The sequence below is a fragment of the Gigantopelta aegis genome, chromosome 6 (genome assembly GCF_016097555.1).
Source record: "Gigantopelta aegis isolate Gae_Host chromosome 6, Gae_host_genome, whole genome shotgun sequence".
Taxonomy (NCBI): domain Eukaryota; kingdom Metazoa; phylum Mollusca; class Gastropoda; order Neomphalida; family Peltospiridae; genus Gigantopelta; species Gigantopelta aegis.
In genome coordinates, this window is record NC_054704.1 from 38244848 (window position 1) to 38270352 (window position 25505).

General features: G+C 39.0%; 1 protein-coding gene across 3 annotated transcripts in view; it reads left to right on the plus strand.

Annotated features, from left to right (window-relative positions):
* The first annotated feature begins 601 nt into the window (after window positions 1-601).
* Window positions 602-25505, plus strand: part of LOC121375636 (multiple epidermal growth factor-like domains protein 10) — a 39800-nt gene continuing 14896 nt past the window's right edge. The window contains exons 1-7 of one of the 3 annotated variants that reach the window (XM_041503183.1): window positions 602-1889; window positions 13134-13334; window positions 20373-20594; window positions 21873-22022; window positions 22622-22768; window positions 23292-23432; window positions 25096-25239. In XM_041503183.1, coding sequence (XP_041359117.1) covers window positions 1811-1889; window positions 13134-13334; window positions 20373-20594; window positions 21873-22022; window positions 22622-22768; window positions 23292-23432; window positions 25096-25239 — 1084 coding nt within the window. In that variant the 5' untranslated portion in view covers window positions 602-1810. The remainder of the gene's footprint in view (window positions 1890-13133; window positions 13335-20372; window positions 20595-21872; window positions 22023-22621; window positions 22769-23291; window positions 23433-25095; window positions 25240-25505) is intronic. The other 2 variants (XM_041503184.1, XM_041503185.1) reach the window with 2 other exon arrangements.

Genomic DNA, 25505 nt, shown 5'->3' on the forward strand with positions numbered 1-25505 from the left:
TTTTGTCTGTATGGCATTATAAAACGGGTCTTTCTATCAGCCACATAAGGTAAATAGTGGCAATCAATATACACAATTATTTTACGTGCGCTGTCTGTTAAGTGCAACGTGCGTTATTTTTCACACTCGCCAGATTGAAATTACGTGCGCTGTCCGAGCGCGATCTCACTCGCGCATCTTAAAAGCCAAGATCTGGTTGGGAGGATAAATTCCCCAGAAATTAAGATAAGTATTTAGATGGCGACGTTCTGATAATGTGCTTAGATGTGATCTGCTTGCTTTGCAAAGTAGTGTTAAAATTAGATAAGCTAATATTACTAGTGCAGAACTTAGATGCAGATAAGTTGCATCACACTATTCTTTTATTACAGATCTACAAACAACATCATGGCTGGTATCAGTCTGGACACAGAAGTTGAAATATTCAAAAATGTCAGGAGATTCCAGATTTTAATTTTAATCTTTATGTTACTAAAATGACCTTTGGTATTACCATTTGTTATTGTCATGGTGTTATAAATTATCATCTCTGAGTCAGACGCTTTGCTAATTTGAACGACAAAACAATTTCCCATAATCAAAACCGTATCTCTGTAACAGTCAGGATCGAAAGGGTATTTTGGCAAAATCGTGATTGTGTCAGGACTCTGCATGAATTTCTAGCAGGTGCCTCGCCTGCTGCCACCCAAGACGCTTTAATAAAGAAAAGTGTCCTCCTGAAAACACCTTAGAGAATCATAATCTGCCAACAGACAGAATACAGGACTGTACTACTGCTTCACGGTAGCACTCGCGACATTGCGAAAATACCCCTTTGTGCAGCGAAATGAATTGTGTTCATGGTAACAGTTTTGTCACTCAGCTTTAATTATTATGACATATGTTGTTTCACTTTCTCGCAATACTAGGTTATCATATGCGGTCATAGCACATGGCTCATACCGAAGATGATTACTAGTATTGGTTTCGGTAGTGTAGTTAACTTGTCATCGGATTCAGGACCGATATACATCGAGTGCGTGTTCAACCAGAGCCACAGAAGTATGTTGTTTGTTTTGTTTTTTGATTATTTTCCAGAACCCATTCAAACACTGAACCAGTCCTATGCTAGGATCAAATAGTGATGAAGAGCTAACAACAACTTCAACTGGCATACACATCGCAGACGTAGTGTGTGTGTGTGTGTGTGTGTGTGTGCGTGTGCGTGTGTGCGTGCAAGACTATGACTTCATTGTTCACATGTGTAACATGTTAAACAAAGTGTAAATTTACTCTTTGATTGAAAACATAAATAATTATTCATTTGCAAAAATTCAATATTCTGATTTGCACACTTTTTTTCTGTTATTCATTTTTTTTTAAAGTGGGAGGCTTATAATGAATTATTTGAAGTGGTAAGCTTATAATTAATCACCCAATGTATTGGAAAGTTTGATGTATCTGACTGTCCAATATATTGGGTGATTCATTATAGACGTCCACATTTTTAAAGGTGGATAGCAGACAAAAAGAGCAGAACAGGACATTGAAGCTTTTCAAAATAATAATTTATTATGTTGTCTATCAGTGGGTAACTTTACTTCTTTTTGTACATATCTTACTTTTAAAAGGGTGCATGAATAGACGAAACACGATTTTTTTTATTTCCTCAAGATAATTCTTGATGTTTCCCCAAACATTAGACTAGATTTGTGAATCTTATTGAGCTATTACTGATCAAACTAAACTATTACTCACTAAATGTGAATCGGCGCGACCAGACGCGAAGCCGGCTTCCGGATGACAGACTTATCCACACCAGCCATACACTATGTCTCCACAATGGACGTATTTCATGTTTCGCCTGTGTTACTTAATTCTGCAATCAAGACACACGTTTGCTGATTTTGGTGAGTCTTAATGTTACACACAAACAAACACACATACACATGTTCACTGTCGATAAAAAAAGGTATACCAAATCATCTCAACTGGAAATCCCTCGGTTTCCTCGTTATGCTATTTGTGAACTATAGTGTTCTCATTTTATATTAATTATTGTATATGTAGAATTTAACCACCCTAAAATCTAGAGAGATTAAACTATGTGGTAGTGTTCATATCTCACTAAATTATATTTCTGAAATAAAACACATTCATCAACTTGTGTTTTTCTTCGTTTTTATCATTTAGAAAAATTGGTAGATATATTTTCTTTTGACTGTTGGTATATATAAACAAACGTATTACTGTATCAACATGTACTACTTCTACAACAACAACAACAACTACTACCACTTCTTCTAGTACTACTACTACTACTACTACTACTACTACTACTTTTACTACTTCTACTACCACCAAAACTACTACTATTCTACTACGATTACTATAACTGCTGCTACTGGTACTACCACTATTACTGCTACGACTTCTACTAATATAATAATACTACTACTGCTGCTACTACTACTTCTAATACAACTATCACTACGACCAACACCAATAATATTACTACTACTACTACTACTACCATTACTGTTACTTCTGCTGCAACTACCTTTACCACGACTAGTAGTCATGTTAGTAGTAGATATAGTATATTTGTTTTATTTATTACCATTACCACGATTACCAATAATTGTACTACCAGTATCAGTAGAAATAATAGATTTTTTCTCGTATATCAAAACATGTCGGATTTATTCTTTTTACCACCCTAAAGTGTAGGGTGATTAAAACTGTGTGGTAGTTGTCAAATCCAGAGACACTATCAAAAGTCCCAAGTGAACTTTATTTCGCAGGGGCAAATATTGTAGGGGTGTGGAGGCGATCAGGTTCTCCCGTGTCTTTTTGGTGACGAATTGTTCCTCGCTCAGATGTCGTACTTCAGGCCAGTCAACACAGAACAATATCGTGTCCACCCCCTTTTATAAAATCTGTTCCTGCATGATTTCATTATTTTGTTTCGAGCAATCTGTCTGCACTAACCCTAGTGGCCGGTCTCTCTCTCAAGGTCTTGCACATGCCCAGCGAATCTTAACAACAGGAAGTCAACTGTCCATCAATACAGGATGCGACATCCTATTACAGGACACACACCACACTGAAATCAACTGCATATTCTGTCCAGACAAACATGACAGGAGTGCTAAGGGTAAACAAAGGAAGTGAGAAAGATATAGTTAAAGCTGCAGTCTCTCTCTCTCTCTCTCTCTCTCTCTCTCTCTCTCTCTCTCTCTCTCTCTCTCTCTCTCTCTCTCTCTCTATCTATCTATCTCTCTCTGTGCAACAAACCGGATTATTCAGGCAACCATATTTAGATTTTTTTAAGGAAATACATGTGAACGCTACAAAAGTAATAATCATGACATGCTTACTTTCGTTTTCGTTCATATCTCGAGGTAACTTCACGCATTAATATACTACAGCTGTTGGCGAAAATTAATCCGTTCCACAGACAGCATAAATGTTAGACACGTTCCCTTCATTCACTTTCATAATTCGCTAAACACGAATGCACGTCATTTCCAATAAAAAATTAAGTAAATTCAAAAAATAAAGAAATGTTTTATTTAACGATGCACTCAACACATTTTATTTACGGTTATATGGCGCGACATATGTTAAGGCCACCGGTTTGGACAGGAAACCCGCTGTAGGTACATGGGCTACTCTTTCCCATTCGCAGCATGGGATTTTTATTTGAGCTTCCCACAGGCAGGATAGCACAGACCTGACCTTTGTTGAACCAGTTATGGCTCAATGGGTCGGTGCAACCACTTACACCTACCCCTGAGACCCAACACTCACTCAACAAAGGCCATCGGTTTGTGGATTAAAAATCCCATGCCCTGTGGGGATCCGAACCCAGTGCCTGCCATCCTGTAGACCGGATAGCCTAACCACGACGCCACCGAGGCCGGTGATGATAAGTAAAAATGCACAGCAGCTAGATGAAATGGCGTCGCTTATCAAAATTACGCCATTTACCAAATGACGTCATTTACAAAAAAAATTACCTGATTCAAATAATAGTGAATGAACGTTTGCATTCTATTGACTGTCAATCTAGGGGTTTTCTTGACGGGATGCAACCCATCTCGTCCCTACAAGCTGTGCACCCTAACGGCCTTAACGAGGCCACTAACGTGGACATATAGATCGGACTTTAAACTTTTAGACCTTCGTTCAAAAGTTTATGTCGAAATTACTTTCTTTTTTAATATTATTAAATAGTCCGATCCTCTCTTCTTTCTCTTATTTATTTTTGGACTGTCCTTCTAAAATGCTCCAAATTATATAAATATTCGACCGAGCAGTCAATTCTTTTTATTTTTGGCTTGTAACTTTTTTTTTCCTTTTTATTTTTTAAATTCTATTAACTTTTTTACTAATTGCTATTTTCAAAATTCTGCCCATTTTCAACTCTACCCCCTCCCCTCCCCCACCCCTCCATCTTATCTAATTTCTTTTTGATCACCCGATCTAATCTAGCGACCAAATGAGTAGTGAGTAGAATTGTCTTTATTAATTATATTAGAGATGCGCATCAAAATTTTAAAGGCCCACTATTTAATTTTTGGATGTAAATTTCAAAATTGTCCGGTTAATTTTTTTCTGTCCAGGGACAAGCCCCTGGCTATCCAGAGACAGGCCCCGGGACGGACATGCTCGAAACTCTAGTGGTATATGAGCATGTAAAAGGTATTCGCATTCGCACTCGCACTCGCATTCTTACGCGACATACGTATCAATGAAGTTTACACAAACAATACTACAGGCATTTTGTAAAATGCCCGTGACAATATTCAGGCATTTTGTAAAATGCCCGTGACCCTTAGGCATTTCACAAAATGACTAAAATGTTCAGGCATTTGACCAAATGACTGAAAAGTATGGTTATGTATTTGACAGTTTGACTGAACACATTAAGGCAATGAGTAAAATACATGAAATTCAACTCAGATATTATATGTAATCAGCCATGTGATTGTCAGCTTGTCTTTCAATCCAGCTATTCACTGTGGCAAGCTATGGCATGTTTGGGCTTATCTTCAGATTGAACTCTGTCACACGTTATAATTTCATCACGTGGCCAAGTGGATTTGGTAGACATGCAATCTCTGCCACAAGGCTCCTTCAAATGGATATTAGTGTATCAGGATCACCTAACAAAATTCTGTATTATACGACCTTTGACATCCATGCGAGCTACCGAAGTAGCTTTTCAACTCATGGACATATTTTTGCTGTTCGGAGCTCCTCAAATCTTACAAAGTGCATGGCTGTTAACAAAAGTAAAATGTTGTGACTGAAATTTCAAGATACAGGGCATTGCCCTGGTTGGTGGTTTAGATGGCGGATGTCAGTGCCATGATTATATCACCATTCAAAATGGTAGTGTTTTATATGACAATTGTAGTCTACTTTAAACATGTATTTCTCCCAACCCAAACCCTGTTTTGTTTGTTTTTTTTTTTTTTTTTTGTTTTTTTTTTTTTTTTTTTATTGGACAAAAACATTAATTTGATGGGTTCTGCAGTGAACCTATATTAATAAAAATAGTCCTATTAGGCTAACATTTGCTGGGGTGTTCTTTCATAAGCTACGGGCATTTTTTAAAAGTTTGCATTATTACGTGATATTATTTATTTAGGCTTGATCGCCAGCTAATGGATGGCAAATCAAATATTCAAATACATTTACATCGGGTCGCCCTAGTCTTATTGCAAATTCATTATGGTCGTTAAAAATTGGGGTAAAAGCCCATGTCTGATACTGCATTACTCTAACGTTGAAGAGTCCTCTGTTGATCTTTGTGTCCATTTAACAATACGTAACGCAAAATCTTGCAGTTTTAATACCCCTCTCGCTCGTGTAACGTTTTGTGACCGTGTCATATTTTACTTTGGGGTCTTTAGTAATACATATATTTAAAATAAAACAGCAATGACTGGTTGCATTTTACTTTATTAATTAACATTACGTTGCACAATAACACCCCCCCCCCCCCCCCCCAAATTACGTTTTGTCACACATCCCATAATTCCCACTCTCCTTAATGCACGTTGAGTAGTTCTCGAATGACCCCATTATTCAATCGTAAATAATAAAGAAGTAACATACCGCTGGTCGGTAAATGTTAATTTTTCACCGGATCAATTTACGCAATCTAATCTCCCAGCAGAACCATTACATTGTAACAGTGTTCAAACTCGCACGTGCTGTTCGTCACATGCTGTGACATCGGGTACGGCCATTACTTCAAAGGGAGTGAGTAGCACATTTAAATTAGGGTTTTTTTCACTTAATTTACAGCTACTATAGTAACGGGTTTTTTTGTTTGTTTTTTGTTTTTGTTGGGGGGGGGGGGGGGTTACATTACAAAAACCATACCAAACATGATTAAAAACAATTAATAATAATAATAAAATATCTGAGAAAAAAAGTACGAAACATATGTACACACCTTTTTACAAAATAAGATCGTCTGCTTAAAATGGTAGTGCAGGATGCACATTAAGTCAATACTTTTACTTTCATTCAGTCATTTGGTTAAATGCCAAAAAAATAGCACATGGTGACAGAGTTGTGGTAATTATCTGTTGTTACCATTCAGTCATTTTGTTAAATGCCAAAAAATAGCACATGGTGTCAGAGTTGTGGTAATTATCTGTTGTTACCATTCAGGCATTTGGTTAAATGTAAAAAAATAGCACATGGTGTCAGAGTTGTGGTCATTATCTGTTGTTACCATTCAGTCATTTGGTTAAATGCCAAAAAATAGCACATGGTGACAGAGTTGTGGTAATTATCTGTTGTTACCATTCAGTCATTTGGTTAAATGTAAAAAATAGCACATGGTGACAGAGTTGTGGTAATTATCTGTTGTTACCATTCAGTCATTTGGTTAAATGCCAAAAAATAGCACATGGTGTCAGAGATGTGGTAATTATCTGTTGTTACCATTCAGTCATTTTGTTAAATGCCAAAAAATAGCACATGGTGTCAGAGTTGTGGTAATTATCTGTTGTTACCATTCAGTCATTTTGTTAAATGCCAAAAAATAGCACATGGTGTCAGAGATGTGGTAATTATCTGTTGTTACCATTCAGTCATTTTGTTAAATGCCAAAAAATAGCACATGGTGTCAGAGTTGTGGTAATTATCTGTTGTTACCATTCAGTCATTTGGTTAAATGTCAAAAAATAGCACATGGTGACAGAGTTGTGGTAATTATCTGTTGTTACCATTTAGTCATTTGGTTAAATGTAAAAAATAGCACATGGTGACAGAGTTGTGGTAATTATCTGTTGTTACAATTCAGTCATTTGGTTAAATGCCAAAAAATAGCACATGGTGACAGAGCTGTGGTAATTATCTGTTGTTACCATTCAGTCATTTGGTTAAATGTAAAAAATAGCACATGGTGACAGAGTTGTGGTAATTATCTGTTGTTACCATTCAGTCATTTGGTTAAATGTAAAAAATAGCACATGGTGACAGAGTTGTGGTAATTATCTGTTGTTACCATTCAGTCATTTGGTTAAATGTAAAAAATAGCACATGGTGACAGAGTTGTGGTAATTATCTGTTGTTACCATTCAGTCATTTGGTTAAATCCCAAAAAATAGCACATGGTGACAGAGCTGTGGTAATTATCTGTTGTTACCATTCAGTCATTTGGTTAAATGTAAAAAATAGCACATGGTGACAGAGTTGTGGTAATTATCTGTTGTTACCATTCAGTCATTTGGTTAAATGCCAAAAAATAGCACATGGTGTCAGAGATGTGGTAATTATCTGTTGTTACCATTCAGTCATTTTGTTAAATGCCAAAAAATAGCACATGGTGTCAGAGTTGTGGTAATTATCTGTTGTTATCATTCAGTCATTTGGTTAAATGTCAAAAAATAGCACATGGTGACAGAGTTGTGGTAATTATCTGTTGTTACCATTCAGTCATTTGGTTAAATGTAAAAAATAGCACATGGTGACAGAGTTGTGGTAATTATCTGTTGTTACCATTCAGTCATTTGGTTAAATGCCAAAAAATAGCACATGGTGACAGAGCTGTGGTAATTATCTGTTGTTACCATTCAGTCATTTGGTTAAATGTAAAAAATAGCACATGGTGACAGAGTTGTGGTAATTATCTGTTGTTACCATTCAGTCATTTTTGCCAAAAAATAGCACATGGTGTCAGAGATGTGGTAATTATCTGTTGTTACCATTCAGTCATTTGGTTAAATGCCAAAAAATAGCACATGGTGTCAGAGTTGTGGTAATTATCTGTTGTTACCATTCAGTCATTTTGTTAAATGCCAAAAAATAGCACATGGTGACAGAGTTGTGGTAATTATGTGTTGTTACCATTCAGTCATTTGGTTAAATGTAAAAAAAATAGCACATGGTGACAGAGTTGTGGTAATTATCTGTTGTTACCATTCAGTCATTTGGTTAAACGCCTGGTGCTCTAATTCAGTCATTTGGTTAAATGTCTGAACATTATAGTCATTTTGTGAAATGCCTACGGGTCACGGGCATTTTACAAAATGCCTGAATATTTCAGTCATTTTGCCAAATGACTGATTTGGCGCATTGCCTGTAACATATACACACACGCACACACACACACACACACACACGCGCGCGCGCGCAAAACGTTCCAGTGAAACTTATATTTTTCAATAAGTCAAAACATTTTGTTCGTCAGGCATTTATTAGTTATGTGTTTAAAACAGGGGTAGCATTTTAAGGATTTTCCCCCAGTAGTCCTTTTTTCAGTGGACTCATTTGCTCCTGAATTGGCTCATTTCCATATTTTTTCGGAAATAACAGCTTAAGAACACGTTTCCATAGCTTCAGTCAAGACGGACAAGATCAGTTGAATTTAACAGTTGTGCAGTCAACAAAACTGATTCCAGCATGTACCAGTTGGCATGAAAAACTAATAAAAGTAACAGTTACTGGGCTCAAGTAAAATACTAGTGGTTTATTGAACAAATAATTAATGTGAATTACTCTACTATTGACTATACATCTGAAAGTCACTTGCCTGACCTAACCTGAAATGATTGATGGTCACCGTTGCTAACTTTAGAACTGTTTACAGCCATGATGGAGTAACAGTTGTCACCTGGAGTTGTGCCATCTTCTCATCGACATGCATGAGCCAGTTCTAGTACATGGTGTTTGGTACCAAAATAAAGGGTAATATACCCTTTATTTTGGTACCAAACACGATATGTTTATCTTTGAAAATAAAATTTTGGAAAGTAGGTCACGAGGACTAGAATGTTATTCAGTTTTAAATTCCCTTTATTTTGACACCAAACTCGATAAAACATTGATTTGATCTTCCACCACCACCACCACCACCACCACTATCCCTGGGGTAAGAATCTCTACCCCGGGGATAAGAATACATAGAAACAAGGAAATGCGTAACCTCTGTGTCAGCATTTCAGATAAAATTGGGACGTAAAGAAAAATATTGCTTGCCCCTCATTTTGTAGACGTTAATTTCGATAGTTGTGTTAATGGTTTAAATAAATAATTAAACAAATCCACATAATACCTAAACTATATCAATGTTCAGACGCATAGTGATATTTTGATGTAGTTTGCTGACATAGTGACTGCAATTATTAAGTTATTGTAACATTTAATCTGTCCACTATACGTCGACTGTTAATAACGTAGTGTTAGTAACGTAGCCCCTGTTGTGCTTACGGAAACCCCATTGATTGTGACGTATATTGGCCACACGAGAATTTCCGATAGCGTTTTGGCCTGAGAGAATATACCACAATCAACCGAAGCGTCCTGTATACCTTTCAAAATATAGACTCGTCTTGCCATTCCTACAATTCCACCAGACGATTAGGAGAAGAAAGTGATTTTCACTATTTTTTTACAATAGGTTTATAGTGGGAACGATAGCGGAAATCATGGCGGGATTATGAGTGACGGATTGTCCAGATCACTTAGGACGTGGTGTTGATGAAATAACGGAATAAACATGCGTCTGGAATGCGTCTTTGAAAGTAAAAATGGACGGTTTTATTATCACTTGTGGTGATAAGCAGGCGTCCAAGTCTGCTTTCCATACATTCAGGGACGCATGGACGCATCTTAACGCGACTCCTGCTGTTAAAAGTACAGTGTGCCAGTCTGGTCTTCTATGCCTAAAGTGCGGTTTATGCCATGCTTGGTGCGTCATCGGTGACGCTGTAACAGGACAGCTTATTACTGAACAGTCGTGGTCGGGGATTTTTTATTTTGTATTATTATTAATTAATTTTTTTTTGGGGAGGGTTGTTTGTTTCTGTTTTGTTTTGTTTTGGGGGGTTTTTTGTAGGTTTTTTCCTCATTTTGTATCACTTAGCCTGTTGCGAGCAGTTCTTCCACTATTTCAGGAATGTTTCGGGATATCACTTGTTGTTTCCAAATTATTCCTTAGTCTGATATAGGCGTTTTGCAAACGTGACGTCACAATAAATTCCCTAAATACAGAAGATTGTGAGTACTACTAACTGTTGGTAACATCTCCGCAGACACTCGTTGGTGTTCTGATGAACACTAATAAACACCACAACGTCTAGCAACAATGTTCCGACTTCATTCAAGCATACTAATTGCTCGAATATGTCCATTGTTTGAGAGGCGTGACATCACGTTGACGGCAATCAGATAGCAAAAAAAAAGAACTTTTTAAGAGTGATGAGAAGCCATACAATTGTTTTGCGGTCCAGTGATAAGAAAAATGACGTTAAACAGGAGCAGGTGACCCGAAATAGATATCTGACAACGCCAGTGACTAAGTCCAGGCCAGGGGACGAGGTAAGTTTGAAGTGGCCGGAATTTGGAATACCAATTTAGTAGCTAGGTCAAAGACCTAAGGCCAAAATGAGATAGCTGATCCATCCTATCATGTCTGGCAAAAAGAAAGTCCAAAAATTAAATTAGCAGGCTCGGCCGAAGAGGTTTTAAGTTCATTCGAGCAATTTAGACTGGCTACCAAAATAAAATGCGTCGGACTATTTACAAAAAAATAAACATAAAATTTTGAACACCGGCCAAACAATTTAAAGTCCGACTAAGCCCTTACCTGGAGGCGACGGTTCTTGAAGAGGTTGGCCGCGGGACTAATGGCGTGTTGATGACCTGCTCGGCTCTGTAGTTGTGGAGGAAAGAAAGAAAGAAATGTTTTATTTAACGACGCACTCAACACATTTTATTTACGGTTATATGGCGTCAGACATATGGTTAAGGGCCACACAGATTTTGAGAGGAAACCCGCTGTCGCCACTACATGGGCTACTCTTCCGATTGGCAGCAAGGGATCTTTTATTTGCGCTTCCCACAGGCAGGATAGCACAAACCATGACCTTTGTTGAACCAGTTATGGATCACTGGTCGGTGCAAGTGGTTTACACCTACCCATTGAGCACTCACTCAGGGTTTGGAGTCGGTATCTGGATTAAAAATACCATGCCTCGACTGGGATCCGAACCCAGTACCTACCAGCCTGTAGACCGATGGCCTACCACGACGCCACCGAGGCCGGTTTGTGGAGGAAATCGCGCAAGTTGAGGTAACATGCCGCGATAACTCCCTTGTAGTCATGTTGAAGGGCCAGCTTGAGGATGCGGTGTAGCGTTGCATTATTCACCTCTGGTTTCAGTACAGCTTGTCGATACAGTCCGTCCCGCGTATACGTCACAAAAAGGTTCGAGCTGACGCTGCTCCTCATTATCTGGTACTTTCCTGTGCCTGACGGTAGAGGACGCCAAAAAGTGTCCTTGATGGGGATGTCCATCTGGGTGGGATCCGTGAAATCCCCCTGGATCGCGTTCCGGTACTGGGGCGGCAGCTTATCGCACACGATCGCCCAAGGAGAGAGTGTTGGTTTCAGCGGGGCCTTATTTGCAACCTTCTTATTGAGTTCCCGATGTACGTCTGCTGCCGCTCCGCAACAACAACGGGCGGAGACGCAGATGGCCGGTCTATTTCCATCTGATGGAACAGAAGGGGCCGCCATTGTCAGTGGAGTTGGCAGCTTTGGTCCCCCTCCCCCACACACACACCACCACCACCACCACCACCGGGCCGCTCCTGGCGTGGTCTGCTGTCGAGTATGGGGGGGGGGGAGGGGGTCGAAGCAGAAGGGACCGCCGACGTCCCCCCCCCCCCCGAGTCGCCCCTGCCTGTGTCGCCTTTTTCTTTGAAGCAGGTGGGACCGCCCCTATTGGTTGAGCCGCCGGGTGTTATCCCCCACCCCATCCTGTGCTGCCTTTGGTCACCTCCTACTAGTCGATCCACGCGGATTATTGTCACCGCATATAAGGGTGATAATAGCTGCGTTGCCATCATGTTTAACGACACCACTGGAGTACATTGGCGTCTTGGCGGTTTTTGGTTATGTTCAAAAACCTCGCTTCGATTACCGGGATTGTAGGGTATTGTACGACGTAGCGGCTAATCGTACATTTTCACATAATCTCACCTGGAAATATTAATTAAAGCCGTCGCATGACCTTCCCATGATGTTGTGCGACATCACGTGGGATCGTAAGACATCGTACGACCGCCGTACGACTTTAATCGTGTTCCTACGATGATGTCAGCTTCTCGGCAGACAATCGTAGTGAAGTCGTGCGACCTCGTATGACTGTCGTACAGAACAGAACAGAATTTACGATGTCGTACGATTTCCCAACGATTTTTTCAAATGCGTTACAAACCCATCGTTTCCAGTGTGACCAACAACTAAGATTGAAATATCGTAGCCGAGTCGGGGACAGTCATAGATATTTAGAATCTCACCCCATCGCACGATGTCGTAGCTCTGTCTGACCAAGGCTTGAGCTTCGCAATGCTATGCATTGTTATGCTATGCCAAGCCATGCCATGCCATGCCATGCCATGCCATACTATGTCAAGTTATGCTGTTATGCTATGCTATGCTATGCTACGTTATGTTATGCGCTGCGCTGCTGTGGTGTGCTCTTCTCTGCTCTGCTATGTTATGTTATGCTGTATGTTATGTTATGTTATGTTATGTTATGTTATGTTATGTTATGCTATCTTGTGTTATGCTATCTTGTGTTATCTTCTGCTACTTTATGCTGTTGTTTTTTTTTCAGTAAACGTAGCTATAGACAAACCAGCGTACCAGAGTTCATATGCTGACGTGTATCGAGCAAGTACAGCTGTTGATGGCATAACCATTCAACAAGGCAACAATTTTATGCATACCAGCATAAGGAGACCTTACACGTGGTGGGAAGTAGACTTAGGTCAAGTGTCCTTCATCCGTGATGTGGTAATCTACTTCAGAGTTAATTGTAAGTCAGTAGTTAGGTGAAACACTTTGTTACATATGATGAGGAAGAAAACCTATATTGTTTAATGATCCATCAATGCAAAATAAATTACAGCTTTACTGGTCTAGCTATGGTTATTTTGACATTTGATAAAATAAAAGTAGCACGCTGCCGCCACATACTCCACTCCAGATATGTATGCAGGGAACGGTGTTGAAGCGCAAACTGTCTCATCTGTCTCAAATACCTCATCTGTCTCAAATGTCTCATCTGCCCAAAATGTCCCAATTGGGACATTTTGGGCGGACACGTATGTATGGGTGTATGTATGTAAGTTGAAGTTAAAGTTTGTTTTGTTTAACGACACGACTAGAGTGCATTGACTTATTAACCACTGACTTATTAACCCCTGGCTATTGGATGACAAATATTTTGTAATTATTATATTAGTAGAAATGGATATTTTATATGCACCATACCAGACAGGATAACACATACGACGGCCTTTGATATGGCAGTCGTGGTGCACTCGCTGGAACAACTATGTATGTATGTATGTATGTATGTGTGTATGATAATGTATGTGTGTATTGATGTATGGATATCTATATATTGTATGTATGTCGAGGTTGACTCGTATATTAACGCACTGGCGCAGGGGATAATTAAATCCTGTCTGGCCTCACAAATTGTCCCATGTCGTTGCTGGGACTGGAACCTGTGGCACCGAATCGCCCGCAAATTTCAAGACTAACCACGATACGCTCTGAGCTATCGAGTCATCCATAAAAAGGATGCTCTTTAACTCAACCACATGCATGGGGCCTACAATTTACGCGGTCGATCCCGCTTACGTGCATGAAACAGTGGGCAGACCTGGCACTGGCTAGTATGTATTGATCTATGAATATCAATATATTGTATGTATGTCGAGGTTGACTGTTACATACATAGATATTAACGCACTGGCGCAGGGGATAATTAAATCCTTTCTGGCCTCACAACTTGTCCCATGCCTTTGCTGGGACTCCAACCTATGCACCGAATCGCCCGCAAATTTCTAGACTAACCACAATGCGCTCTGAGCTATCGAGTCATCCATAAAAAGGATGCTCTTTAACTCAACCACATGCATAGGGCCTACAATCTACGCGGTCGATCCCGCTTACGTGCAAGAAACAGTGGGCAGACCTGGCACTGGCTAGTATGTATTGATGTATGAATATCTATATAATGTATGTATGTGGAGTTTGACTGTTACATACATAGAAATTAACGCACTGGCGCAGGTGATATTTAAATCATTTCTGGCCTCACAAATTGTCCCATGTATGTATGTATTGATGTATGAATATCTATATATTGCATGTATGTCGAGGTTGACTGTTACATACATAGATATTAACGCACTGGCGCAGGGGATAATTAAATCCTTTCTGGCCTCACAAATTATCCCATGCCGTTGCTGGGACTCGAACCTGTGGCACCGATTCACCCGCAAATTGCAAGACTAACCACGATACGCTCTGAGCTATCGAAGCTTCCCGTATGTATGTATGTATGTATGTATGTATGTGTGCGTGTATGTGTGTATTTATGTATCTATTATGTATCTGTGTATGTGTATATGTATGTATATATATATATATATATGTATGAATGAATGCACGTATCAATCTAATTAAAATTAGCTCCACTGGTCAATTACTATTACTTGTGGATCCAACAGCACCCCGTTGCAGCTCATTTCCAGTTGACCTTTCGTTCGACCAAACCTTACTTGCAAAATGAATTTGAAAACATTCGGGATTATGCCTCGGGTATACGAAACCTACGATTCGGGTATGCCGCTAAAGCCATTTCTGCTGTCACGTGATATCACAATTGTGTTTCCATTGATGTTGCTTGATTTTTCACCTTCGTTTTGGTATTCTTTTGTGCGCTTGCGCGCGTGTGATTGTGAGTGTTTTAATTGTTTATTGTTTCTTTTTTATTAAACGAAATATACGATAATAAAGGTAACATGTTTTTATTTTATGATGCATGAAACTGTATGTAGTTAACATTAGTATTATTTTGTGTTAGAAATATATATATATATATATATATATATATATATATATTGCAAAAAGCAGTCACGGTTATCTAAAACAGAACACTATATCAGTGATGGTTTAACATGGATATTAGTATAGGTAATTAATTACTTCATAGATCATGTATGTATGTATGTATGTATGTGTATTGATGTATGAATATCTATATATCGTATGTATGTCAGTTTTGACTATTAAATACATAGATTTTAACGCACTAGCGCACGGAACAAATTGTTTCATTCCGTTGCTGGGACTCGAACTTGTGGCAATGAATCGCCCGCGACTTGCCACGATACGTTCTGAGCTATGAAGTCTTTCTCGATATTCAAATTGCGTATGATACTATTTTTATTCCTAATATATATGATATAGGGGTGCAACGATACGGTCAAAACCGTATTGCGATATATTGCGATATAAGAAACTGTATTGCAATATGTATTGCAATATAACTGATATTATTTATGGGTTGGGTTTTTTTTAATGAAAATAGAAGGCATAACTTTTTACTGATCTTTATTAGTTTCAGCTGTCAGGCTAAATGTTTTAGGCCATATTTTTATTTTTTAACACAATACTAGTCTACTAGAACACTGGCGTGACGGTGTCAAACTATTGATGATGATGATGATGATGATGATAACTAATTTAACGTGCCCATATACCACTAGGGTTTCGAACACGCCCATCCCGAGTCCGACCTCCGATAAGATCGGTGGCCTGACTCGGGATGGAAGGGGGGGGGGGGGGTGAATGGAAATGGGCAGAATTTGGAAAATAGCAATTAGTAAAAAAGTAATAGAATAAAAAAAAAAAAAAAAAGGTTACAATCCAAAAAAAAAAAAGAATTGACTGCTCGGCCGAATATTTATATAATTTGGAGTAGCCCACTAGAAGGAAAGTCCAAAATTAAATAAGAGAAAGAAGAGAGGATTGGACTATTTAATAATATTTTTTTAAAAAAGAAGTAATTTCGACATAAAATTTTGAACGCAGATCTAAAAAAGTTTAAAGTTCGATCGATATGTCCACGCGAGTGGCCTCGTTAAGGCCGTTTGGGTGCACAGCTTAAAGGGACGAGATAGGTTGCATCCCGCTAAAAACCCCTAGATTGACAGTCGATAGACGTTGAAGGTGTAGTGCTGTGCTGAAATACAGATCTTGAGAAGCCGGATCTGTTGAACGAGAGAGAGTAGGAGTACTAGACTGGTATAGTCCAGTCGTCATGGGTTGGTATAGTGGTGCGGACGGGCCCGACTCCGGAGGATACGAGATGGTATCACTATAAAGCAAGGTAAAGTCTAGAAAAAGAGTAGTGGGGCCGACCCCGCTTCCTATTTCTTCTTAGAGTTCGCGGTCAATCTTCCTTTAGTACTGCTAGGACAGGCTCGGACATGTAGAGACTAAACGCGAACAACCGTGGCGTTCTGAATGGCCGTCATACGAGTCACGAAAAAAACCTGTCGACAGTCAGACGGAGAAATGACGTGGAATTGGATCTCGCTAAAAAAGAATCTAAACCTGGTGGTGCAGGCTGTCGAAATGAGAAGCGTTCCAGCGTTCAATCAGTTCCAATGGCCGCATACATTCCAGTAGAAAACTTCCCTGACAAAAACAACGAAATGAGGGACCCCCCAAGTCGAGCACACGAAAGCACGTGCAGTGTGCACAAGCGAAACAAACACGTTTTACCGCGTGGAGCTCCAGACTGTGAATGGTCGAACTATTCATAAATTGTCACATTCGGAAATCCTTACTATCGGGCTTTTCCGTTGCTGCTCGCTTAACACGGAAATGTACGTATTGAGTCACAATGTTTCGCCAGATCGACCGAACCAGAGCCGAGGTTATTAGCCGAGGTATTTTGAACGATCGGCCGAAGTATTCCGAGTTCAGTGAAAAACAGCGAAGTGTGATTCTCATTTGTTGGTTTATTTCTTTGAAGATGATAGCCGTAGCCGTAGCCGTAGCCGTAGCCGTATTCCAACGTAAATGAACAACGAGTGATAATGTGTAAGTAACAAAACATTTATTTGTAATTATCGTTAACTGGTTATTTTCACTGGACTTTTGACACGTTTTGTTTAGAAGTTAGAACCAAGTATAACCGACCTATCACTTCGTATGCCAACAAGTAAGCCGACTACGCTTGACGTGATTGTTACATTTCCTGTCATCACCAATTAATAAAATGATGTGGTTTTTGTTTGTTTGTTTGCCTATTTCAAATCAAATAAGTTACAAGGAAAACAAATCGCGGTACGCAAAACTGTACCGCGGTTCGTATCGAGCTGATCAATTATCGCGGTATACCGGTATACCGGTTTATCGTTGCAGCACTAATATGATATGAGAGAGAGAGAGAGAGAGAGAGAGAGAGAGAGAGAGAGAGAGAGAGAGAGAGAGAGAGAGAGAGAGAGAGCGAGAGAGAGAGAGAGAGAGAGATGAGAGAGAGAGAGAGAGAGAGAGAGAGAGAGAGAGAGAGAGAGAGAGAGAGAGAGAGAGAGAGAGAGAGAGAGAGAGAGAGAGAGAGAGAGAGAGAGAGAGAGAGAGAGAGAGATGGGGTAGACAACTGGCATTATATATATATTTTTAAATGTTCCTTCTGTATCTGTATTGAATGGAAAGTATATTTAATAGACTTGAATATATGCCAGTGAGTAGCCTAGTAGATGAGGAAGGAAGATATCACACAATAAGGAAGGAAATGTTTTATTTAACGACACACTCAACATACTTTTATTTATGGTTATGAGGCGTCAGACATATGGTTAAGGACCACATAGATATTGAGAGAGGAAACCCGCTGTCGCCACTTCATGGGCTACTCTTTTCGATTATCAGCAAGGGATCGTTTATGTGCACCATCCCACAGACAGGGTAATACATACCACGGCCTTTGATATACCAGGGGGCGAGACGTATCCCAGTGGTAAAGCGTTCGCTTGATGCGCGGTCAGTTTGGGATCGATCCCCGTTAGTGGGCCCATTGGTATATTTCTCGCTCCAGCCAGTGCACCACGACTGGTCTATCAAAGGCCGTGGTATGTGTTATCCTGTCTGTGGGATGGCGCATATAAAAGATCCCTTGCTGCTAATCGAAAAGAGTAGCCCATGAAGTGGCGACAGCGGGTTTCCTCCCTCAATATCTGTGTGGTCCTTAACCATATGTCCGACGCCATATAACCGTAATTAAAATGTGTTGAGTGCGTCGTTAAATAAAACATAGCCAAATTGCAATGTACAGTATTTACATATTTACACAGCATATTTCATACTTATAGAACATTAAACGAGCTTCCATTCCGTATCATGTTTATATTCCGAGTGAAATAATGTTCAGTTGTCATGAGCTTTAGCTAGTGATGATGAAATTTATATCATGAGGGACATATAATTGATACGAAATGGTAGCGAGTTTAATATCCTATTTATTACCCATAGTCGATCTTAACTTACCGGCCTCGGTGGCGTCGTGGTTAGGCCATCGGTCAATAGGCTGGTAGGTACTGGGTTCGGATCCCAGTCGAGGCATGGGATTTTTAATCCAGATACCGACTCCAAACCCTGAGTGAGTGCTCCGCAAAGCTCAATGGGTAGGTGTAAACCACTTGCACCGACCAGTGATCCATAACTGGTTCAACAAAGGCCATAGTTTGTGCTATCCTGCCTGTGGGGAGCGCAAATAAAAGATACCTTGCTGCTAATCGGAAAGAGTAGCCCATGAAGTGGCGACAGCGGGTTCCCTCTCAAAATCTGTGTGGTCCTTAACCATATGTCTGACGCCATATAACCGTAAATAAAATGTGTTGAGTGCGTCGTTAAATAAAACATTTCTTTCTTTCGATCTTAATTTATATCACTGGTTCCTGTAAGATTGTATTGCACCAATTGATGATTTCATCGTGTGACGTCGAAGTGTTACATCCCACTTTGCGTTCTAGTGGACGTCGAAGTGTTACATCCCACTTCGCGTTCAGGTATGTTTAACCATATGAGTAATAATATTTCCTATGATATGCCACTCATGAGTCGCTGGTATAGGAAAACTCAATAGCTCCACTGAGAGGATCAACCCGTCAGTGTAGTTCATCCCACTCGTTTGGGCACGCAGAGTTTCAAAATGTCCACATGACTTTAAACGATTTATGCGGAGCCCCACGAGTGTTATATCGACTGTGGGAAAGTAATGGTAGAATGTGACACATTTCCTCTCAGGACTACGTGTCAGAATTACAAATATTTGACGTCCAATAGCTGATGATTAATTAATTAATTAATTAATTAATTAATGTGCTTTAGAGGTGTCGTTAAACAAAAATAAATTGGAACGATTTAACAAAATGTAGCATAACAGCGTTTAATATCTTTATTTTATATGACATATATTGTATCCCTTGGTCCAAGATGTACCAATTAGGACATTTTGGGCTTCAACAGAGGGGTCTAAACTGTGATGAGCGAACATTACGGGGGTTCGAATTAGTTTACCTCTAAAACTATATTGAAAACAGAGAACATTTTGCAAGAGCGGGGGGGGGGGGGGGGGGGGGGGGGGGGGGGGGGGGGGGGGGGGGGGGGGGGGGGGGGGGGGGCTATTTAATCCCCGAAACTCTCCCCCTGGATACGTGCGCGTACTCTGAAAAAGCAAAAACGGATTTGTTTTAAGTTTGTATGTTCTGTCCCACGGCTTTGATTTACTACTGGTGGGGAACTGGTTGGGACAGTGGGTAAGGAGCGATAAATCCTGTGACCCAGCAATATGTGGTCAAAACAATAATAGTGTTGTCTATAAATAACAAACAAACACACGCACACACACACACACACACACACACACACACACACACACACACACACACACACACACACACGCGCGTTGAGCTAGAGACAAACTAACAACTACACGATCGAAACCAGCCCCTTTTAGTTACTAAATCATTATATTTACACGTTTCAGTTACGTTGAGACGAAACGGAGTCAAGGTGTATACTAACACACAGGAGAGAACGTCTAACAACGGTCATCTGTGTGGTACTGTGACCGGTAGACCAGACGGATCTGACATTCCTGACGTGGTGAATATTACCTGTGACGTCAACGCGAGATACGTGACAATCTACCAAGACACGGATAATGGTGGATCAACCGCCCTGGACTTCCTGGAAGTTGAAGTATATTGTAAGTAAACATGGCAAACGTGTACTACTACTACTACTACTACTACTACTACTACTACTACTACTACTACTACTACTACTATTATTACTACTACTATTATTATTATTACTACTACTACTACTGCTACTAGTACTACTACTACTACTCCAATCAACTGCTACTACTACTACTACTACTACTACTACTACTACTACTACTACTACTACTCTAATCCTCTTCTTCTTCTTCTTCTACTTCTACTACTACTACTCCTACTCTAATCTTCTTCTACTACTACTACTTCTACTACTACTAGTACTACTACTACTAAAAACCTAAAACCGTTGTGCTTGCTACTTATATTTGTGAAAGATGTGTTTAATTTGAAGTATTGGTTGTCACTGTAATTACGCGATGTTTTTTTTTAAATTCTTTTTGTGACACTACAGTAAATTCATTATCGTTGCATCGTGTTGTAACTCGTATTTGCAGGTATAATTCTTAGTATTTGGTAATGGTTCATGGATAGCAAAACAGTCATGTAATACATCAAAAACACATACTTGCATTCTGGCTATTTCAACAAATTTCCCTCTCTCCATTCGCCATGTATTTTACCAATAAAGGTGAGATGTAGTTCAATAAGTCACCAAAGAGTGAAAACGCTAAGATTGCAATGCGGCAAGACACGCCCTTGTAACGTTTTTACACGCGTTGTGGAAACACGTTTGCATCTAGATTATAAAACATTTAATACAGGTGCCTTTGTTAGCGGAGGTTTCAGAGATTCACATTCCATTCATTCTGATTCATTCATTCATTTATAGTTAATTTTATGATTATATCCAATTACGGTTCACGCACGCTGTCCTGGGCATACACACCAAATATCTGGACTGTGTTCAGGAGCGAGGATTAGCGGTTAGTTCTTAGTGTTTATTGAGAGAAAAATAGGTGTATTGGCCTTACACCTACCCATTGAATCGTTAAAATCGCTCTGGTTGGGAACCGATACCGGGATACGAACCCAGTATCTAACAGCCTTAAGTCCAATGAAACCACCGATTGCCACAAGATACCTGTACTAATTCGAAAATGACTAGACGTGGAGGTTAACTTAAATTAAAATTTATCAAACTTTATAAGATATTTATGTGACTATTAAGTTCTTTACTTTTAGATCAATAATGGGCATACACAAATATTTAAATCACACACTATTTTATTTTTTTATATTGTTTTATTTTTAAATGTTTGACTTTTGCACGACATTTTAACGCATGCTATTGTTTTCGCCAGCATGCGAGGAGAACGTTACGTATGGAACCCACTGTAGCAAACTGTGCAGTGACCGGAACTGTGCTGACTCGCCTGCACCTTGTCATTTACAGACTGGATCTTGCTCTGGTGGATGTCGAGCAGGCTGGAGCGGAACTGACTGCATAGATGGTAAACCACATATTGACTCCAAATGTTGATGCATAAAATTGATCTGATTTATTGTAAATATTATCATTTTCATAGACTTATGTTTTATCATGTAATTATCTAGGAAGATTATTTAAATGCACAATAATATTGTTTGGATGTATAATTCGAATTTATACCAGGACTCACTCGTCGCTATTTCAGTTATTTTGTGAATAATTCTCATTGACATCGGTTGCAGCAGTATATATTTAATTTACAATAAGCCATAAAGAAAACAAAACCCAACACAGCTGCTAATGTAAAAACGCTTATTATGAAGAAGTCGTGTTACTATGCGTTTATACCATTGTAAACTGCTGTATGCTAAGGCATACATGATCCAAATAGTACATTCAAGTGCTTGCATTTATTGACAGTTAACATTTTTTAATTAGCTATAATTGTTCGAGTTTTGCGCTATTTTGCCACTTACCAATAACATTAATTTTGCATTATATACTCACACACATTAAAAAAAAAATAGTTTGTCACAGAATATCCCAGGGCCATATTGATTTCAGTGCATTCATTTTAATAAAATAATGGTTTCATCTACATCTCCCGCTGTGTTTGTTTAGAATGTCAGAAAGGAGTATCTTATGGTGTTGGTTGTGCATTGAAGTGCACCGATCGCTATTGTCTAAAAACGTCATCATGTGACACCAAGGATGGGATGTGCATTGGAGGTTGCCTACCAGGGTGGATTCTGTCAGATTGCTCAGAAGGTAGTCATTTAACAATTGCTAGGTGTCACGTACATATTTGTATAAAATAAATCATTTTATATCTTATCTGGCATATTAATATAAAAAGTATAATTTCATTATTGTAATACTATTGGTATAGCGTGTTCCTACTGGTAGTGACGTCTGCTAGTAGCCAGTACAATCGTCCCTATTGGATCAGTTGGTAGAGCACTGGGCTCGCATATATAGAATCTATGAATCAAATCCTCTCAGTAGAGGTTGATGTATCTGTCACATTACCATTTGAATATCTAGATATATTGATAAATAATCATTATTCAACTTTATAACACCCAACGACGCAATTTAGAACCATAACCTAGTAGTGGTTTTATTTTTAAAATTATTTATTAAATTCAGGTGTAGTGATATATAACAATTTCGACAGTTGACGTTATCGTGATTGTTAATAAATTTAACATTATGTACTCGATGTTACTATTATAGTAATTTAGTGATTATTTGTTTGGCAATACTAATGTCTTCAATATATCTGTTTCAGTTTGTAGCAATGGGTTATATGGACCCAGATGTTCACGGTCATGTGTCGATAGACACTGTAACGGCTATTCACGCTGTGATCACACGGATGGGAAATGTGAAACAGTTTGTGAAGTTGGGTGGAAGGGCGTCGACTGTGCAGGTATATACATACGAACTTGGCTACTTATTTTAATTAAAATGTGTTAATGTATTTGCTGGTATGTTCAAATAATAAACCATGTGACCTGGTGATTCAACAGTGTTTCTTAATATATACACTAACTCCGGACATTGGTATCTCAAAAGCCGCTTTTACTTATATCATCCATTACAATCGTCATATAAATATCCATGGATTGATACGTGTTTAAGATGGCTGAGTATAGTGTATATAGTGTACATGTTTAATAAGTCAATTCAAGTTTATCGAAACTCGCTATATTCTGAAAATAAAGATACACATTTAAGCTCGAAATGTTTTGCTCAGTATTACTGGCTTATTCTTTCATCCGTCCATTACAATGCTGCGAATAGTTTGTTGAGTTTGCATAATGAATCATTGCTTAAAACATTTGACGGAATCATAATTTGCGGAACATAAACATTAATACCCGCATTTTAAACCCATTAACGTATTTAAAGTAAGAACACATTGTCAAACTAGCCCGCATGACTGCGTTAAACAAGTTAAAAAAACACAGTAATTCCTGAATTGTAATTCACGGATAGAGAAAGTTATTATTTAATTGTTAGTTGTTAGCGAGGAAGAATTAAAGTTAGGGACCTTCCACATTCCCAGTGGGCCATTAAACCCACTCCGGGCTGGAGCGACAATGTTTCAAATAGTACTAAACCAAATAATATCGGGCTCGGTCAAAGTTCGAGGTGCACCGAACGTTTGATAGAGCAGTTGATATTACAAGTCCTTTGTTATAAATGTCAAAGTGTTTGCTGTTAAAACAATTAGTTTCATCGGGGCAGTAAATGTATGGAATTGTATTTCATCTAATACCACTGTGTGAAATAGCCTTTTGCGTGAAACATGTATGAGATACCTGTAAATCTAAGCACTACAATTGTGTGTGACAAACTAGGGGTGTTGTCAAAACATCTTGTTATATCGAAAATGAGCAATGGAATGCTCCACTTCATTCAGTTAATACTTTGAAAGAGGGGTTGAAGTACGATTATTTATGAGTCAATTTGTTTGATATACTGCATATGCTAACAACATTGTCGCCTATGGGATTTGAGCTGACATAGTACAAGCCACTGGGTTTACTTCTATATCACTGGATCGATCCCCGTCAGTGGGCCCATTGCGCTATTTCTCGCCCCAGCCAGTGCACTACGACTGGTACATCAAAGGCCGTGGTATGTGCTATCCTGTCTATGGGATGGTGCATATGAAAGATCCCTTGCTGCTAATCGAAAATAGTAGCCCATGAAGTGGCGACAGCGAGTTTTCTCTCTCAATATCTGTGTGGTCCTTAAACATATGTCTGATGCCATATAACCGTAAATAAAATGTGTTGAGTGCGTCGTTAAATAAAACATTTCCTTCCTTCCTTCTATATCACTAACCTTGGCGAAAAACTGTAACGACATTGGGGTCACGTCTGACGCCAGAATCATTGTGCTACGAAATATGCATTATGAAGTCCTAACCAACGTCGATATCTGGCGGAATTGATACATATTTTTGCTTATTAGTCCTCAGCACTTCATATTCCTTAACTCATAGGACATCTCAGTTCGCAATGATAGTAATTATAATTTCTAACAGATAATAATTATTATACGCCATAGTATAATTGTTTCAGCATGTGATGAGCGATATGGCGTCAATTGTAGTTTAGCCTGTGGTAAGAGAAATTGCAAGGACGACAACTCTCCATGTGACTCCCAGACTGGAGAGTGTGTTGGAGGATGTAAACCTGGATGGACAATTTCAACCTGTACACAACGTATGTATAAGCATTTTCACATTGATAATTGAATGAATGAATGAATGAATGAATGAATGAATGTTTAACGACACCCCAGCAAGAAAAATACATCGGCTATTGGGTGTCAAACTATGGTAAATGCAAAACATTAAATGACGAACCACATCAAGATAAAAATTAAATAGTCAAATAAAAACACAGTGTAAAGAACTGTGCACAAAATACAAACATCACAGATAGGTAACATTAAAATTTAGAATAAAAGTCAGTATCTTGCTCCATAA